This window comes from Vulpes vulpes, chromosome 11, assembly GCF_048418805.1.
Source record: "Vulpes vulpes isolate BD-2025 chromosome 11, VulVul3, whole genome shotgun sequence".
NCBI lineage: Eukaryota > Metazoa > Chordata > Mammalia > Carnivora > Canidae > Vulpes > Vulpes vulpes.
This window is the reverse complement of record NC_132790.1, coordinates 58,617,869-58,637,731: the sequence shown is the minus strand read 5'-3', so window position 1 is coordinate 58,637,731 and position 19,863 is coordinate 58,617,869. Positions and strand designations below refer to the sequence as shown.

Here is a 19,863-nt window from a genome sequence, read left to right as displayed (position 1 = left end):
TATAGGGAGTAGGGGTCAGTTACCAAGGGGACCCTGGGCCAGGACCTCTGGCTTACAGGCAAGGCTGGGAGGGGCTGGTACCTGGCAATGAAGAAAACTTGGAGGGTAATGATATTTGGGGGCGCATTGACCAGTCGTGCCTCCAGCAGCCCACTGTTTGGAGATACCCTGAAGGCTGCAAGGTCCTTATCTGGGTCCTGCTGGCCTATACCGAGGGAAGGGGGCACACAGGAGCCTGGGCAGCTCCATGCGTTCCCCCCACCCTTACCCCACCTCATCCCAGGGGTGCACCTCGGGTCTGGCCCAGGGCCATGAGGCAAGGCCACCCTGGGATCACTTGGGATTTGGGAACCAGCCTTCTCTGCAGGGCCACCCACGAGGTGCCAGCCTGCACGGGAAGTGGGGGGCAGGCCCAGCCTACCCATCAGCACAGCCCAGTAGCTCCGACAGCCGCTCAGGTTCATGAGGTAGACCTCCCGGACCCGTTCCTGGTTCACAAAGCAGGTCCCGAAGTCCACCCAGCTGGTGGAGAGCTGCAGCTCGGGCACGGCCACGGTGGCTCTCAGGGGCACCACCTAGGGGGACAGAGCCTGTGGTGTGGGGCCCCTGCCCCCTCCTGCTGGGCTCCAGGCCAGGGTCTCAGGGACACGGGGCCCTCTGACCCCAGGTACTGCAGCTTCTGGGGAGCCCACGGGCAGCGCCTCGGTGAGCAGAAGGGGGCTGGGCGCCAGCAGCTGAAACCAAGGCTGGTGGGGGTCTGCAGATCAAGGGCCCAGAAGATGCCCTCTGCTCTCCCTGCCACCCCCTGATGGTGAAGGACGTGGCCATCTTTGAGATCAATGAGGCCTTGGACCATCAAGAGGCCAGTGATTCCCCCCAACCCCCTGCCCTGTTCAAGCCCTGGTTTCTGCTCCCTGCTCAGGCCTCTCTCCTCCTCCTCTTCCCCCATCCTGTGGGGGCCCCAAGGCCCAGCCCCCTGCTCCTGCTGGGCCCCATCTCACCTCTTCTCTTAGCCTCAGGCCCCACCTGTGCGCTGAGTGGTCCTAGCTCCTGGCGGTCCCCCTACATCACCCTCAGGCCCTGCCTCAGCCTACCCCACCCCTGGGCCCCAGCAGCCACCCAAGGACCAAGCTGGAGGGCCTGCCTGGTCACAAATGGATTCTTCCTTCTGGCTTCCCTGGAATCCACCCCTGAGGCTAGTCCTTTTTGTTCCTCACCTGTACTTTCCAGCTGGGACACTTCACATGCCACCTGTTCCAGGAAGCCTTCCCTGTTTCCCACCCTACAGTACCTCACCTGGTTCTGAGCTGAGGTAGGTAAGGAGAGATGATCTTCCTTTCTCCATGTGTGTGTCCTCATGGAAGGTCCTCTTCCAGGGCAGACGGGGCCCTCAGGACATGGGCCGGGGCTCCTCTTGTTTCTAAAGACCTCATGTCGGGGTCTGTCCTCCGACCCCCGAGAACAGTCTGGCCTGGCTGCACCCTCCTCGGTGTGGGGCGGGCCCGGGACTCACCTGAGTGGTGTGGTTGGCGTACTCCAGGAGCAGGCTCTGAGTAAACACCATCTCTTTCTCCCCGCTGGCATGCTGCCGAATGTCCACCCCGGGCAGCATCTGGTCAGCCGGAAGCTTCTGGTAGGAGAGCAGCTCCAGGGACAGTGAGAAGGACACGTTCACCTGAGCAGGCGCGAACAGGGCTGTCAGCTCCAGCTGCTGCAGACAGGCACCCCCGCCCCCCACCCCTCACCCCAAGCTCCGTCCTCCCCTCTATGGCCCCTAGCTGCCCGGCAAGGCCCCAGCTTGGCCCCTGACACAGCCAGCCCAGCAGTGCGCCTGCCTCCTCCTGGTGCCCCTGCCTGGGGCATTCGGGCCATAGACACTGGCCATGCTCTGTGCCCTGCACCTACTAGTCCTGGGGATGGGGCCTCAGGAGCCAAGGACCTTGGAGGAGACCACAGGAGCCTGGGTGGCTCCGTGTGCGGCTCCATGCGCAGCCCCCGACCTTACATGCAAACCACCCCTTACCCCTTGGCAGGACCAGGGCTATGGGTATGGGATGAAGAGTATGGAGAGGTGGAGTCTGAGGAGGGGTGGCAACAGGGTGTGGGGGCTGGCTGGTCAGAGAGGGGCCAGGGAGGAGGATGCCAAGGCCTGCTTGGGCAAAGGGTGGGAGGCAGTGGTATTTGCAGAGATAAAATGCTCCCACCAAGAGTGGAGGCACAGGTGTAGGCAGGACAATGGAGAATTGAGTTTGGGTTCGAATTCTGGTCAGCACCAGATGCCTGGGTTCCATCAGTGCACGGAGGGTCAGAGGTGGTACTGTTACCAGATGTCTTCTCTCTGAGAGCCCTGCGGCTACCTGAGGCACTTTTTTTTTTTAAACATTTTTTTTTAATCTTTATTTATTTATGATAGTCACAGAGAGAGAGAGAGAGAGAGGCAGAGACACAGGCAGAGGGAGAAGCAGGCTCCATGCACCGGGAGCCCGATGTGGGATTCGATCCCGGGTCTCCAGGATCGCGCCCTGGGCCAAAGGCAGGCGCCAAACCGCTGCGCCGCCCAGGGATCCCTCCCTGAGGCACTTTAAGAGGACCTTGACTTGGTGACAGCGTGTAGTTTCATGGGCGCTCTGGTAGAAGAGGACTTTGGGCTGTGCTTTGGGGCTGTCCCTCAGTTTACCTCTGAAGAAGGGAGCAAGTGCTAAGTGAGCCGAGGGGGCCCATCCTCCTTTCTTTTGCAGATGTTTCCTCCCTCCATGGTGAGGTCCTTGGAGGAGTCTGTCACCTAGTACAGCATCTAGCACATGGTAGACACTCAGTATACCTGTACCAAAGTGCACTTTTTGGAAGAGAGGATGTGACTGCTCACTGAAGCTCTGGAAGTGGATGACAGGAGAGTGTGCAGTGTCTGGATGCAAATGTCTGTACAAGTGCATGAGGGTAATGGGCACATGTCTGTACATGCCTGCATATGTGTGAGAGGAAGGTGACCTCTGGCCCAAGTGACTGCCTGCAGCGCACCTCCCAACTGACCAGCATATTTTCCTGGGGGTGGAGCACCAGCTGCTTGCTAGCCTTGGCAGGATCTTCCTCACACCCCTGTTCTCGGCCAGGGCCAGGAGCTCTGCGGCTGCGGCTGGCCCCTTCTTGAGAAACAGAGAAGGGCCTGGAGACCAGGAGTTGGAAGTACTGTGGGATCTCTGTGGTGTTGGTCAGCTTCAGGTGGTGGGTGGTCATCAACTCACTCAGCACCTGGGTGGTGACAGATATTGGGGCGTGGGGCTGGGGATGCATCTCTCCCCTCCTGGAGGCCATGGCTCTGGGGTAGAGGACCCAGACCATAGGAGGCCTCATGGAGATATCTGAGGTCCAGGTAGATTGGCAGGGGGTGGGCAGCACACTCACCCCAGTACAGGGCTGCTCGGGGATGAGGTCACTGGCCTGGTGCCGGAACTCCACACCACCACCGTAATCCAGCTCCATGCTTAGCCTGTCAGCAATGAGCATGGCTGGGCCCCGAGGGCCTTCTGGCAGTCCCACTTGGCTCATCTGGCCCTAGCCAGCCTTTGCCTGGGCTCACCTGCTGGCTTCTCCCAGTCCCATCCCAGCCCCAGCCTCCCAGAGCAAAGGTGCTCCCCACGAGGGGGTAACGGGAAGCCCAGGCAACTCACTGTGCGGGCCTCACGTAGCCACACAGGTCCAGCCTCAGGGGTCCTGCGGCAAAGTCCTGCAGGCGATGCCTCCTACCTGGAAGCTCTCGTTCTGCCTACGGAGCCCAAGCCCCATCACTGGCGGTCCCTGAGCTGATGGGGCAGCCCACCACCCAGGAGAGGCAGTGGCTGTCACCCCACTTGGGCCAGGAGGGCTCACCTCGTCATCCAAGCTCATGAAGCCCAGGGCATAGCCGACACACTCCACCTTGTGCAGGACTTCAGGGCCAAGGACCATAGGTGTGTAGGAGATGGAGATGGTGCTGCTGCCCCCCATGGGGACCACCTGGCACAGATAGCAGCCTCATTACTGCCCCATGCCTACCCGCAGTGGACTCTTGGCAAGGCAGCTCCCAGCCCTGCCCCAACTCACCACCTGCTTGGGGCTGATGCAGTACAGGTGGTCAGCGGGCACCCCATCATGCTCCCGCAGAACGACGGAAATGATCTTCTGCGAGGCTCTGTCACTGCCCTCGGCCTGTCATCAGGGAGTTGCTGAGGCTCACGAGGCTCAGGGCTCACTGGCCCCAACTCAGCAGCCAACCTGCCCTGCCCCTCCATCCCTGCTCACAGACTGGGCAGCTTCATGGCTGGAGTCTGATGTGTTAGAGGGGCTTGAGGACCAGAAGGAACTGCTGCTCTCAGGGGTCTCTGGGCACGAGAGGTCATTCCCAGCTTGGTCCCGCAGTGGGAAAGGTGGCCCATAAAACACCAGCAGCTCCAGCAGCCGGTCCTCTCTGTCTTCCGGAGTGTAGGTTTCCCAGTCCAGGCGGATGTCTGCGGCAGGGTGGTGAGGGCTGAGGTGGGGGCAGGTGAATCGTCCCTGGACACCCCCTCCCTGCAACTCCTGCCGTTGCCTGTTTTCCCACACTCAGGGTAGAGGGGGGCCTTGCCCCCTCCCTAATGCCACTTCCAGACAATTCTTGAGAAACATCTACAAGTATGCCAGCTATCTCTATCAGCCCTACCATGTGGATCACAGGAGCAGGCCTTCACATCCAAATGCACCCCTCCCAGTACTTGGGGCTCCCCCTACAGCCACCCCAGGCCCTCTGGCCCCTCTCCGTACCTGTTCCCCTCCATCCATCAGCTCCCACTGCACTCACTCCCTTCCCCAGCTGAGCTAGTCGACCCTATCATATCCTGTCTTGCCAGGATTCTCCTCTCCCTTTACCCCATCCTACCTAACCTGGAGAGCTGAACCGACCTTGGTCCCACTGTTGTGCCTTCTGTGCTGACACCTACCTTGCCTTCCAGGCACTGGGCTCCTGGCCCAGTTCACCTCCCAAAAGCCCCCAAATCAAGATGGCCCTGAAGTCCCATCCTGACACCCCTTCTGTCAGCAGGCATTTATGCCATTCCCCTTTCCTCCCACCTCTCAGGGGCCAGCCATGCCCCGTTTCCCCTCCCCTAGCTGCTTCCAGTAGCACTGAGGCAAAACCAGGTCTCCCCGCCTTGAACAAGTTTCCCTCTGCCAGACAACATTCCCAGTAGCACTTCTCCCTCCACAGCATGCTTGTAACCCTGTGCACCATCGCCTCCCCCACTGTGCTCTCAGCCACTCCCTAGCTAACATCTGACTTGTGGCTAGACCTGCGGGAGACCTGGTGAACAGGGGCACAACACTGAGCTCGTATTTCTTCAAGTTATGACCTCGGCACCTGCCTCATACACCCACCACATCCCCTTCACCAGGGCCACCAGTGACCTCCATCCCCCAAAGTTACGTCAAGACAGAAATAATACATGTGATGAGCCCCAAGGACAGAAGGGAACCACCAAAAGAAAGGAAGGTAGAAGAGAAATTCCAAGTTGAAGGGCAAAGATGAGATTTAGTTCTCAAATGCATCTAAAAACAGCAGCTTAGAAGTGAAACTGCTGGAAACGCCAGATTATTCTTTTTAAGCTTTTGTTTTTCAATCTCTACACCCAATGTGGGGCTCAAACTTACAACCCCAAGATCAAGAGGTGCACACTCTGCTAAGCCCACCAGGTGCCCCTGGGGATGCCAGGAGATCATGATACAGCTGATTAGAGGAGAGCAGCGAGTTCCCGGCCCCTTTCCTAACTGCCCAGACCTCATGGGCCCACGGAGCAGGGTCACAGGAGCGCTAGCACTCCCCCGCTGCACATTCCGTACAGTCACCAAGGAGCTTAGAGCCCTACAGGCTGGCTCAGGCCTGGAGGTCCAGTGTCTAGAGGCCTTAAACACTCTTCCACCTCCAGACTGCCAAAGCTCTTACTGTGGCCCCGATACTCTTCCCATACGCTCCCCTAGGCCCTACTGGTCCATCATCCCTCCGGGATGCCCCTCCACAGGGGAGCCTGTGCCCTACACCATGTGATCCTCCAGCAGCTCCCCCTCAGTGCACTCAACCTGTGGGCAGCCCACAGCCCTGTCTGTACCCATATCAGCACAGGATCCTCTCAGGAGAGACCCCACTGTCCTGTTCCCCCAGCAACTTGCAGAGCACCTGGCTCTAGCTCCGGGAGTGCTGGCCGGAGGGATGAGAATGGGTGGCCCCTGCCAGTGTCTGTCCTTATGCAAAGTGAGCCTGAGAGAACAGCATTTGTGACCCCACAGACTGGGGGGACCCAGGGTTAGCCAAGGGCCAGTCCTGTCCTCATGCATGGAAGTAGCTATCTCTGACAACCCCCAACAAGCTGGCTGCTCCTCCCTTGGCCCTCAAGGGCCTCCCTCAGTAACCACAGGCCAACTGGACTCCTGCATCATGGGCCTGTGGGCCATCAGCTTCCTGCAGCCCCATTGTCCCTCCCAGCTTGACCCACCACAGGGCACAATGTGTCTAGAGCCCCAGTCTGTCCTGTGAGCCTCTCACCACAGGGGCTGGAGTTATTCAAGCGAAGGACCCGGGTGACTGTGTCTCCTCCGGAGACCTGGGTGCCGAACCTGGAGGCAGGAGACCAGGTTCAGCACCGCCACAACCAGCACACATGTTGCGGGCAGGGCTGCTTGACAGAGGCTGGACGGGCTCAGGCAGGGAGGAGGCCCCCAGTGATCCATCCTGAAGTCACAAAGACAGGGCAGGAGGCCTTCCCTGTGCAGTGCCTGGTGAGCTATGACCCAGGGCTGCTCGGTACCCTGCTAGCACCCACTCCCCGCAACCCCCACCCCACCCCGCCAGCTCTATACCATCACCTATATAGGACAGATCCCAGCTTGTGGTATGTGGGGCCCCAGGCCTGGCACTGACCTCAGGCCACACTGACTACTTGCTACTTTTATCCCCCCAAAGATGTGCAGAGAACAGACATGTCCTCTGAGGCCTCACTCCTCCGGGGCAGCCCTGTCCTGGGGCGTTCTTGCTGGGTGGCACCAAGGCCAGTTGGAGAGCAACAAGGTCAGCATGGGCAGCCAGGCTGGAGGCCAGAGGGTTTCAAGGGTTAGAAGATGAGGCCAGTGGGGTCACCTGATGATAGGCTCCTTCTGCAACTGGTCAGTGGTATAGTAGGTGGTCCTCTGGGAGCTGATGGGGCAGCCTACCACTGCCATATGCACCGGGATGACTGCTGGTGGCAGGTCTCCCACCTATAGATGCACACCAATCCTCTGTCACTCTGGTCCCCTGCTGCCATGGCATTCCCTGGCTCCCCGTCCCCTCCATTTAAGGCTTTCCCTCCTCCAATATGACAATGTACATAGTTCATCCCCCGTACTAAACTAGGAACTCCTTGTTGGATCATCTGTTGTGATTTGTCCCTGTATCCTCCACAGTCCAGGGGACCACATGGGAACCCATGCATAGCAGGTGTCTACTTCACATTGAATGAGTGAGGGAAGGACCAATGGGAGAGCAAGGGGATGTACCAACGGCTAGGTGACAATATAGCTCTGGGAGTCTATTCCTGCTTCTCCGGTCACTGCCCCTCCAAGTCTCAAGTCCTGGCCCCAGGAGACAGCCTATCAGGTTCTCTGCCCTCCTCTGTGTGCCCAGCCTCATGGGACCCTATGGGAAAAGCCATGGAAGGTTCTGCTCACAAAGACCCCTTCTGCCTGGATCCCTGTGGTTGCTGTGGCTGCAAATGCCTGTCCCAAGCTCAAGGGCCATGTCTCCCAGCTCAGAGAGATTTGAGAGGCTGAGGGCCAGGAGGTGGAGGAGAGAGGGCCAGAGGGCAAGACCAGGCTCAGGCTATCTATTCTTACCGTGCAGATGAGGTTGTCCCAGTACTCGCCCCACATGTTGGCATAGCCTGTGATGTCGATGCTCAGCTGTTGGTGGGCCCCCAGTGTGCCCTGGGAAATGTGGGGAAAGAAGGCAGCTCCTTTCCCATGTGACAACATGCTTTCCATAAAATCTAGGGCATAACCAGAAATGGGGACTCAGGATTCCAGGGCAGGAATGAGGTCCAAACCCTCAGAAGTTAGCAAAGCACCATACGGGACAAGCTGCTGCACAGCCTCTCCTTGGTCTGGCTAGACAGACTCTCCTCCTGGGAACCCAGAATCCAGTAGGCAGCCTCCCTCTGCTCTCAGGGGCCAGGCCCCAGCAGAAGCCCTCCCTTCTGAGCCACTACCCATCCCAAATCAAAACCAGGCCCTGTGCATGGGCTGTATGCCTTAGCCAGGAGATGGCCTCATTCCAAAAAGGGGACGCTGTCAGGCAGAGGGCCATGGCCATCTCAGAGGTCTTGCTAGAGAACACATTGAAATGGGCTCTGTGGTCAGGGTCCCCTCCCTGCAGCAGGCGGCCCACAACCGGAGAAGGCCCCAGGAAACCTGGCTGTGGCCCACCCTGGGGCTCTTACTCAGCTGCTCTCGCTTGGCCAAGTGTTCTCGAATCCGAGACGTCTTCAGCAGGGCAGGGGGCATGTTGGGGCTTTACCAGACAGGACACAGAAACAGCATCAAGACATCAGGCTGTTCCATAGAACTGAGCCACATCTCTCAGCAACTAGCATCCTCCAGGTCCCAGTGGAGGAAGGTGGCTCCCCATGTTCCTCCCAGGGGAGAGGTCAGGTCTATTCACCCCCCTCTCTGGTCTTGGTAACCTGCTACACTCCCATCACTCAAAGCACCCCAGCTACAGGCCACCCTCCAGCCCAGGGACTGCCTTCCATGAAACGCAGAGGTTGCTGGGCTAGGGACCTCTTATCCCCAGGCTCTGTGCCCTGTTGGCTCCAGACACAAATGCAGCCCAGACTCCTCATCTCTTGCTCAGCCTTCTGCAAAAGGCCATTTCCAGTCTTTCCTGCTGACAACTGCCCAGCATCGAGTGTCCACTCACTTTCCTGGAGTGGGAAAGTTAATGGCTTACAAACCATGAGTGGTTCCCCGCCACCCACGGCAGTGGTTTTTAAGCTGGGCTCTCCTGCCTTAGTAGACTAAGTGGTGCGGTGTTTGCTATGGTGTGCTGGTAAATTGCCAATTTTTGTGGTGGAAATACTTTCCCCATGGCTGAGTTCTAGATATAGCTTTGCAGAATGCCTCCCTGCCACATCTCTGCCCACGCAGCTCCCTGTGCTGCCAGGAGCTTCTCCCTCACGCACTGGCCTGAACACTGCCTCATCTCCCAGAAGCCCTCCCCATTGCCATGACCCCAGACTCTCCCAAAGGCCCCCTCAGAGTCTGGGAGGTGGGCAGGGGTGCCGTTTCTCTACATCACTCCATGTGTACTTGTGAAAACACCTTTAAACAGCCTCTGGCCACCTAAGCCACACATATGCTTAGTAGGGCAAACCCACCTGGCAACTTCCTCCCTGGGAACTGCCCCTGAAAGAAACCAGACTTACAGGCTGGGTTTCTGGTTCAGGCTGTTCTGGGGGCTCCCAAAGTACTCAAACTTGAGGGTGAAAGGTGTCTGTATCGGGGAGTGATTGGTCAGGATGAGCTGGCAGTTCATGCGGGTCCTCAGAGGCACCTTCGAGCCGAAGTCAAGGTGGAGCTCCTCCAGGTGGCCCGGCCACAGCGCTATGCTGGGAACACTGCCCCGAGCCCAGGGGCACGAAGTTAGACACCTCCCTTGGCCCTGCCCAGTGAGCCCACAAGGGGAGGACTGTGAGAGTTGCCTTTATGCTATGCTCCATCCTTAGACTGCCTCCCATTAAGCTGCCTCCCCACAGACACCTCCTCCTTGTCAGCTCATGACGCCAAGAGGGGCCTCAACCACAAACTCTCCCTGCCCAGGGGTGACTGACCTGTCCACAGGTGCTGGGCCTTGTGTGGGAAAGCCCAAGCTGTCTACAGCCCTGCCCCCTGCATCTCCTACAGCCTGGACACCATACCTCCAAGTGTGTGGGGAAAGACCACACAGAGGGCAGGGTTTGGGTGGAGAGACCTGCTCCCAGAGAGGTTACTGCGGCCTCTCTTGGCTGTAGGAATCAGCTGGGAATCTCCTGGCTGACAACAACAGTGCAGTGCAGTCCTTTGTATGGTCATCTCAGCCCTTAGGCCCTGGTCCCAGCCCTGGGCTCACCTGCTGTCAGAGCCCTCCATAGAGATGGCAATAGCCACTTGCAGTCCCTGGGGCTTCCCAGAAATGCCCAGAACCAGTGGCTCCTTCATGCCAGACACGGTACAAGGGAGGGCCAGATCACTCAGCTCTTCCTATAAGAAAGCCCACCAGGGGAGCATCACTACATGTAAGTCCCAGGACTGAGCCTCAGATGGTCTAGCATCTGAGCGTAGCACAGGTGGTAGCTGTGGGGTACTCAGCACAAAGGCCTTGCCCTCTGTCTAGTCTTGTCTCTGTGGAAGGGCTCCCTAGTCCCTCCAGTGAGCCACCATCCACAGGTCCAGTCTGACATCCCAAACCCTGGCCCCTTCCTCAGGGTCCCTGGTTGAGTCTGCTCCAAATATCTGTGCACACCCCCATGAAGGCAGACCCCTCAAAGTGGGCCTCTGGAGAAGCTGTGTACTTACTCTACTGAAGCTGTTCCCACAGAAAGCAAGTCCTTCCTGAGTGAGATCTGCTCTGGGCCTGGGGCCATCTGCCTATCACCCTAGAGCTCAGACCCAGCTGAGAACAAAGTCTACTGTCCCCAGGTTTGCCAGGGAGAAATGGGACTGGGTCTGCAAGTCTCCCCAAGGAAGAAGTCTCTTATCCCACAAGAACCACAAGCAGATAGCAGCAACCCCCAACCAAGTCCTGATGGCTTTCCTGTGGGCTGTGCCAGGGAGCAGCTGTGCCCTTCTTCAGGGAAGGTGGCCACTGGCTAGCCTCTCCCCGTAGCACCCAGCACAGGCCCAGAGGGGAGCTGGTGCCGAAGCTAGACACAACCAATGAGCACTCAGGCCAGCTCCAGGCTTCCTGACCTTGTATCCCTAGAGAGCAGGCCTAACAGGAATGGGGACCCCAGACCCAAATGCAAGAAATCTCTTGCCCTCTGATAGGAGTGGGGTTTGAGGGGACCTCCGTGCTGGTACAGACAGCTACGGGGAGTCTTCTAGTCCCTCAGGCCTCCTCACCACCCTACTCACCTCAGTATGAGCAGTCAGCTCCAGGTTGAGCTGGCGCTCCTCACTGGGACCCAGTGTGCCACGTCGAGGGGAGACCTTTGCTGTGCAGACACTTGCTTGGTGCCCCAGCAGCTGGCAGACATATGGGTATGTAGGCCTGTTGTCACATGCCGGGTTCCCAGCATGGACCACGTGGTGCTCAGCACTGGGGCATGCTCTGCCAGAGGCTGGCAGTCTGAGGGCCCGCAGAAGGACCAGAAGGGCTGGGCGCTCACTGGTGGGGGTAATCTACTGGGCCCTTCTCCTCACCTTCCCAACCCTCAGTGGACCTCACACCTGTCAGGAGTTGCCTGTAACTGAACAAGCTGCCCTGGGAGGCCTAGGGTGATGGGAAGCAGAAGGCAGCTGCCTCTGATGCCCAGGACATGGCTCCACCTCCCATGGCACACAGAATAAGCTCCACATCAGCTCTAGCTGGGCTCAAAACAGCTGTGTGGACCAGTCATGGGCTACACCAGTGGGGAGCCCTAGCTGTGTGCACTCCTTCTTGGGAGGAGAAAAGGCAAGGAAAAACCAGATCAGATGTGCTGCTTCTTCAAGGAGCCCAGCATTTCTGAGCATCGTGGGGCAAGGGGCAGGCTGCGGGAGAGAGGTGAGCCTCTGTTATGGGGAGTAACAACCCTCTCCACATGGGCCTCTGGTGCTGAGGGCTGCAGACCCAGTGCCCAACAGTGCAGGCTCACTCACCTTGCTCCAGTGGAATCGGGTAGGCAGGAGAGTGCCATTAATGAGTGTAATGGTTGCCTTGGCAGGCACACCAAGGTACAGGTTCCTGACTTCCACATGGCTGTTTTGCAGGTACACAAAGGGCTCCTGTACCTCAGCATACACAGGAAGGTAGCTGAAACACAAAGAAATAACAGCTATAGTGATTTGAGAAGAAAAAACAAAACCATCCCTATTTGTAGATGACATTTTGTTCTGTGTGGAAAATCCCAAGGAATCTATATTTTAAAAACTCCTTAAAAAACAGTAACGACAGGGACACCTGGGTTGCTCAGCGGTTGAGCGCCTGGCTTTGGCCCAGGGCGTGATCCAGGAGTCCTGGGATTGAGTCCCACATCAGGCTTCCTGCATGGAGCCAGCTTCTCCCTCTGCCTGTGTCTCTGCCTCTCTCTCTGTGTCTCTCATGAATAAATAAATAAAATCTTAAAAACAAACAAACAAACAAAAAAAACCAGTAACAACAACTACAACAACCTCCCACAGCTAATGAATCAGAAAAGTTACAAGGTACAAAATATGAAAACAAATTGCATTTTTAAAAAATTTTATTTATTTATTCATGAGAGACACACACACACACACAGAGAGAGAGAGAGAGAGAGAGGGGCAGAGACACAGGCAGAGGAGAAGCAGGCTCCATGTAGGGACAGGGAGCCTGATGCGGGACTTGATCCCGGGACTCCAGGATCATGCCCTGGGCCAAAGGCAGGCGCTAAACCACTGAGCCACCCACGAATCACATTTTTTATTTAACAGTGAACCTGTGGATATAGAAGTTAAAAATACAATACTATTTATAATTGCTCAGAAAAACTGAAATACTTAGATATAAATCTAATAAAACCTGTACATGAATTCAGCAAGATGTGGGATATAAGATCAATAAACAGTTCTATAAACTAGCAATGAATACTCATAAAATGAAAGTAAGAAAATCAGTCCATTTCCAAAAGCATCAAAAAAGATACTTAGGAATAACTTTAAGAAAAGAAGTACAAGGTTTATACACTGAAAATGATAAAAACATCATCAAAAGAAATGAAAACAGACCTAAATAAATGGAAAGAAATTTCATGTTCACAGATAGTAAGACTTAATATGGTTAAGGTGAATATACTCCCCTCATTGACCTACAGATCCAATACACTCCCTAGTAAAATCCCAGCTGTTTGCCATAATTGATAAACTGATCCTAGAACTCATGAAAATTCTAAGGACCCTAAATAGCCGAAACAATTCTGAAAAAGAAAAACAAAGTTGGAGAGTTCATATTTCCTGATTCCAGAACTTACTACAAAGCCAGAGTAATCAAGAAAATGTGGTACTTGCAAAAGAATAATTGTATAGATCAATGGAACAGAATTGACAGCCTATAAATAAACCTTCATGCATATAGTCAATTGATTATTTTGTAAGATTTTACTTTTTTAAAGTAATCTCTACACCCAGCATGGGGCTTGAATTTACAACCCTGAGATTGAGTCACATGCTCTACTGACTGAGCCAGCCAGGCACCTCTAATTGATTCTGACAATTGATTTTGACAAGGGTGCCAAGACAAGTCAATGGATAAAGAACAGTGTTCTTAAAAAATGGTGCTGAGGGCCCCCTGGGTGGCTCAGTCCATTGAGCAACTCTTGATTTCAGCTGAGGTCATGATCTCAGGATCCTGGGATTGAGCCCAGTGGGGAGTCTGCTTGACTGCTCACATGCTCACTGCATGTGCTGCTCACAGGCTCACTCTCTCTCTCAAATAAATAAATAAATATATTTTTTTAAAAATGGTGCTGGAACAACTGGTTATCTGCATAGAAAAGAATGAAGCTGGATCCCTTTCTCACACCATATACAAAAATTAGCTCAAAACGGATCAGAGACCAAACTGTATGAGCCCAGACCTCAAAACTCTTAGAAGATCTTTGTGACATGAGATTAAGTAATGGTTTTTTTAGGTATAACCTTGAAAGGACAAGATATCAAAGAGAAAAATAAAGTGGACTTCATGGAAATTAAAAATTTTTATGCTTTGCAGTACATCATCAAGGAAGTGAAAATACAATCCTCAGAATGGGATAAAGTATTTGAAAAATCATATGTCTAGTAAGAGATTTATATCCAGAATATATAAAGAACACTTACAACTCCATAATAAAAAAAAAAGACAACCTTATTTTTAAAAAGTGGGCAAAGATCTTAATGGACAGTTCTCCAAAGAAGACAAACAAATGGCCAATAAGCACATGAAAGATGCATAACATCATTTGTCATCAGGAAAAAAATAAACCAAATCCTCAATGAAATATCACTTTGCACACGCTGGGATGACTACCATTGAAAGATCACAAGGATGTGGATAAGCAGGCCAACAGGGTGGAGAAGGATGGAGAGTGGGTCAGGATTGGCCACTGTTACACTTGCACCATTATATTTTATCACATACCATTTGTGGAAAACTGTATGTAAAGAATAAAAGAGGTAAATATAATGCTGTTCTAATGAGAATAAAAAAAGAAGAATGGATCAGATCAACTGACTAAACAGTACAAACTACTAAAAATCTCTGTCAAAGAAGGCCCTGCAGAGCTCCCCTAACAGAAGGAGGGGCCTCATGGGCAGAAGTGGGCCATAGAGAAAGGGCAGAAGAGTTAACTGAAGGCTGCTCAGAGGTGAGCGTGGCCAGTTCAGGGCCCGATGCCTGAGCTCACTGCACAGCACACTTCACACCGCACCACAACACAGCAACACACCAACACGCCAGAAGGCCAAGCTGTGGCACCCTTGCTGAGGAATGTGGGTGTGGGGCTGCCCAGAGGTCAGGGCAGATCCTGCAGTAACACTGGGACTCTCAACTATCACCTAGGGAAAACAACCAGAGAGATCCGCGTCCTTTATCCCTATTTACAAATGAGGGAATGCAAAGATTTCAGTAGCTGGCCAGTGGGGGGGTCCTCTACTGTTTGCCTTGGCTGCCTTCCCCAGAAGGGCCTTCCTTCTCCTGGATGCGGGTGGCTGGGTACAGAGGGTGCTCACAGACACATGCACTTCACTCCCCGGAAGAGCAGTGCTCTCCACACCTACACCCACTTCCTCAGGAACTTAGACCGCCAGCTCCTCTTGTCAGTCGGCTTCCTCTCCCACTCCAAGACAGGAACCAGCTGCCAAGGGATTACTGAATGTTGAAGAAAATCTGAAGGAGAAGAAGCTCAACCAAATGTGAGGAAACAAAAATGAGTTTCCTCGGGGGAATCAGAGACGCTGCTGCAACCGTCAGACAATGACGGATTCCTATAAAAAGGGAACCATCTGAGAACAAAAAGCTTAAAATTAAAAAAATATGATTGCCTGGGAGGCTCACTGGTTGAGCATCTGCCTTCCGCTCAGGGTGTGATTTGGGGGTCCTGGGATGAGTCCTGCATTGGGCTCCCTGTAGGGAGCCTGCTTCTCCCTCTGTGTCTCTGCCTTGCTCTGTGTCTCTCATGAATCAATAAATCAAATCTAAATAATATTAATAAAATAAAAATATGATTGTCAAAAGAAGGGCAGCCACCAAAGACCAAAGGAGTGCCCTGCAAGGCCCAAGGACATCTCCCTGAAGAAGCAGCACAAATGCCGAGATGGAAAACCTGGGGAAAATGGTGAAACTCCCACAGGACAGATCCAGCAGGCCTGCCCTGGGCCGCGGTGGCCACTGTCATTGTCTGGCCAACCTTCCCACCAGCTGCTTCTGGAGGCAGACCCTCCCCCTGGGGCACAGGCAGGAGGGGAGGGCGGCACGTGACCTGGAGAAGCCCACTCTGGAGAAAGGCAGTTTCATCCCTGCCCTCAACCCCCAAGGTTGTTAGGCTGGGAGCATGTGAGCCTGGAGCCCTAAGCAGGCCCCCTCCCCTGAGGGCCCCTGCCAATGGGGGTGGGGAGCAGAGAGGCTCACAGAGAAGGGCAGTTGGAGGTGGGGCGGGGTGAGGGAAGGAGAAAGAGAATGAAAGAGACCCAGAAAAGCAGCCCTGGGAAAAGGCTGGACTCAGCAGGGCAGGGCTGCCCAGTTACAGGAGCCACAGGAATCCTGTTTTGCCTGAGTTGATTGCATCCATGTCTCCATCACGTACAACTGGAAACATTCTGATTCACACTCGGTCCGTAAAGAACAGCAGAGATAGGAAAGGAAGTAGGCAGGCTTAATAAAAGGCATTCCCCACCCTCCCCCCCAGAAGAAAGACTTCACCTGAGGATTTCAGGCCACAAGATGCCACATAGGACAGGTGAGGAAGATGCACACTGAAACCCGTGCTGGTTCCGCGGAGAAACCCTTTCAGGACCCTGGTGGTACTACCCCCCCTCCCCCACCCCTCCCCCACGCCTGACCCCTTCCTCCCTCCCCTGGGAGACTGTGAGACTGTAGGGTAATGGGCACTCTCATACGCTGGCGGTGGAAATATAAAATTCCAGTCTTTTTGGAGGATAAATAAAGGAGGATAAATCTAGGAAGTAAGTGTTTTTATAACAAAATACCAAGTGTATGCAGAAATGACTATTAAACCCAGCTACATCATAAAGGATATACACAGTTTGAAAAATAATAAAAAGAATACCTGTGTGTTATCCTCACCCAGCTTAAGAAAATGAATATTATACTTCAAAATAATTTGGGAAGGGATGAAGGATATGAATGGAACAATGTTTGCAGAGATTTGATAATTATTGAAGGTAGGTGATGGGTATGTGGGGGCTCATTGTACTATTCTATTTTTATGTACTATTCTATTTTTATATATGTAAGACATTTTCCACAAGAAAGAAAAAAAGGAAGGCAGGAAGGAAGGGAGTGAGGGAGGAAGAAAAGGAATAGCACCGATAACCTTCGAAACCTCCAGTGTGTACCTTCCCAGAAATCAGTGGTACTTGCTCATTTAAATATGTCACGATTGGGGAGCCTGGGTGGCTCAGCAGTTGAGCACCTGCCTTCGGCTCAGGGTGTGATCCTGGGGTCCTGCGATCAAGTCCACATCAGGCTCCCTACATGGAACCTGCTTCTCCCTCTGCCTGTGTCTCTGCCTCTGTCTCTGTGTCTCTCATGAACACATAAAATCTTTAAAAATAAATAAATGAATAAATAAGTAAGTGTAAGTAAGTCACAATTTTTGGTGCCCACTCTCCTGTTGACCATCCTTGGTTGTTCCCAGTTTTCCACAGCTGTGAACAATCTGGTGATGAGCATCCCCTGTGAGTGCTCAGCTCCCAGTGCACGTGTGCAACATTTCTCGAAGGGCTGATGCTGGGTCCCAGGGAATGCACACAGCTCACTTTACTGAGTAACACAAAGTGCTGCTGAAAGTGATTGTACTAATTTATAATCCTTTACACACAAACTTGAAGGATATACCCTATGATATTACCAGTGAATTTTATCTGGCTAATGGATTTTCTTTTCTGTAACTTCCAAATTTTATAGAACAAACACATTCCAATATCTTTAAATTCTTTAATGTCTATAAGCACTTAGCGACATACAGCATCACTATATTGTGAAGAGGCATAACGTGAGCTGTACTGGCTCCCCACGGCCTGTCTTACCTCCAGGTCCCGTTTACCACCTCCAGCTCTAGGACGGTCTGCAGACGCTGGCACTGCTTGGCCTCCAAAGTGATGTTCACTCTGCACTCCCCCAGAGGGTGAATCTGGCCGCTAGAGGGCTCAATGTCGAAGGGAGACACCTGATTTAGAGGTCAATCCAGGGGAATGAGGAGAGAGGACACTTGGAATTGCAGAACTGGTGGTTGGCCCAACCAGGGTCCCCCCAAAGCTGCCCCAGCACTTCAAAGAGCTGCTAGGATGCAGGAAAAGCAAGCAGGGAGAGCAAGGGTCTCAGGAATAAGAGGACAACTGGTCTCTGGGACACTTGGGTGGCTCAGTGGTTGAACATCTGCCTGTGGCTCAGGGTGTGATTCCAGGGTTCTGGGATCAAGTCCTGCATCAGGCTCCTTGCAGGAACCCCACTTCTTCCTCTGCCTATGTCTCTGCGTCTCTGTGTTTCTCATGAATACATAAAAATCTTAAAACAACAACAACAAAACAACAAAACCCTGGTCTCTAAATAAAGGAGAGGGTCCCTACGCACTGGCCCAGATCTGAGAGGTAAAGGGCAGAGGGAGTGCCCCAGAGGACAGGGGGAGTCACACTGGGGGCAGGCTCAGTGGCTCTGAGAGGTCTGCCCAGCCCCACAAACAGGCATGAGTCAGGACCCTGAGGGCTCTAAGTAAGGAAAACCACCAAGTCACCAGATGGGGGAAGGGTGAAGCTTCCACGACCACAGCACACATACATCCCCACTGCCCACCATTGCTCAATGCAGGCTTGAACACTTAGCCTCTATACCAGGCACAGGAAGGAGAGAGGAAAGGCAAAAGCTTAGGAAGAAGAATGCACCTGGGACCGGGGCTCTCTACACCCCTCTTCCTGCCCTGAGACAAGGAGCAGTGGTATGAGGGAAGGGCCCCAGGGCCCCACTCCCTGGTGAGGGTGTCATTGTACACAAGGAAAGGTCACACCCAGGGGAGATGCTATCCCCTCTTTGGTCTTTTTATTCTAGGAGGCTGAGGGTGCCAGGCACCTGCCTGGAGGGCGTCCTGCCTACCCGTGCGGGCCTGCCCTCTCCTAGCCCCCTGCCACCTCCCACCCATGCTGCCATGCTGGCCAGATCAGGTCCAGAGTGCTAGTCTTGGGCTTTGCACTCTCTTGCTTCTGACAGCTCACCTCCCTGGCACTGGTGAGATGGATGGGCTCACCTAACTCTCAGCAAAAGTGGCTCAGGTGCTCAAGTCTGGGCCCCAAACTCTGGTAGTAAAGACAAGCCCTTTTGCTTTCCTTGGCCTTTGCTCCGCTTATGTGCCCCACTGGGAGCCCTGGGGGATGTTGTAGGCCAGGACTGGGTCTCTAGGACCCTGACATATGCACATCTAACCAACCCCGGATCCCAGCACTGTTTTTTGAGAGTTCAAAAGAACAGAGTAGGGCAGCCCCAGTGGCTCAGTGGTTTAGCACCACCTTCAGCCCAGGGTGTGATCCTGGAGACCCGGAATGGAGTCCCATGTCAGGCTCCCTGCATGGAGCCTGCTCCTCCCTCTGCCTCTCTCTCTCTCTCTGTCTCTCATGAATAAATAAATAAGATCTTAAAAACAAAACAAAAGAACAGAGTACAGAGAACCATAGAGACAGGATTCAAAGCAGCTTCAATTAAGACATAAATCTTAATATACTATGAAATTGACAGTTACTTCAATTATAAAACTCTGTCATTCTTCACCATGGGAGAAAAACCCGGATTGGGAATCAGAGAACTGGGATCTAATGATTCCACCACCCACTAGCTGGGTGACCCTGAGGAAGCCATTGGCCCTCTCTGTCTCTATCTGGCAAGAAGGGTGGCTGTAGTTCCAGAGTGCCTAGGGCAGGGGACCAGGGTATGGGGAGAGGCAGGATGGGGCAGGGGGCATCTACTAGGGCATCTCTCGGTGGCCAGAGCAGTCACACTTTATTATCGATCTTGAGCTTCTGCCTAAGGTTTCATTTGAAGAAAAGCCTCCTGCTTAAGATACAGATACGACCATGTCCCTGCCCTATCTTCCATGTTTCCTGAATCCAAGTGGGGAGGCCGATGAGGCTGGATGGACAGTGCTAAACTCCAAGCCTGTGTAACAGGACACTTGGCAATGGCTCTGGGCAATGGTGTAGATAATCTGATGAAGATGGTCACAACTTCTAAGTATGATCTGAGTGCCTGGCTGGAGAAATGAGGCTGTTGCCTAAAGGACATGGTTGGTCAAGTGAAAATGCAAAGTCCTGGAGAAAGGGAACGCCCACTGGCAGAAAAGATGGGTGTGCAGCTGCACCTGTCTTTCCTGGGCTTCTGAGTATGGAAGGAGAGAGCGGCAGTGTTCTGTCCCAGACGGTAAGTGGGCA

The 19,863-nt window shown here is 53.8% G+C and overlaps 1 protein-coding gene across 24 annotated transcripts in view; it reads right to left on the bottom strand.

The window, feature by feature from the left end:
* Positions 1-19,863, bottom strand: part of DLEC1 (DLEC1 cilia and flagella associated protein) — a 77,077-nt gene that overhangs the window by 368 nt on the left and 56,846 nt on the right. For 5 of the 24 annotated variants that reach the window (XM_026001009.2, XM_026001017.2, XM_026001015.2 and 2 more), the window contains 16 exons: positions 17,479-17,618; positions 11,872-12,025; positions 11,146-11,256; positions 10,142-10,272; positions 9,459-9,650; positions 8,475-8,545; positions 7,873-8,024; positions 7,139-7,257; positions 6,548-6,618; positions 4,279-4,484; positions 4,081-4,185; positions 3,868-3,993; positions 3,669-3,763; positions 3,031-3,487; positions 1,514-1,675; positions 82-575 (listed from right to left, as the gene is read on the bottom strand). In XM_026001009.2, the coding sequence (XP_025856794.2) occupies positions 82-575; positions 1,514-1,675; positions 3,031-3,487; positions 3,669-3,763; positions 3,868-3,993; positions 4,081-4,185; positions 4,279-4,484; positions 6,548-6,618; positions 7,139-7,257; positions 7,873-8,024; positions 8,475-8,545; positions 9,459-9,650; positions 10,142-10,272; positions 11,146-11,256; positions 11,872-12,025; positions 17,479-17,618 (2,786 nt within the window). Of the gene's footprint in view, positions 1-81; positions 1,421-1,513; positions 1,676-3,030; positions 3,488-3,668; positions 3,764-3,867; positions 3,994-4,080; positions 4,186-4,278; positions 4,485-6,547; positions 6,619-7,138; positions 7,258-7,872; positions 8,025-8,474; positions 8,546-9,458; positions 9,651-10,141; positions 10,273-11,145; positions 11,257-11,871; positions 12,026-17,478; positions 17,619-19,863 lie in introns of those variants that run through there. The other 19 variants (XM_026001014.2, XM_072726466.1, XM_072726463.1 and 16 more) reach the window with 13 other exon arrangements.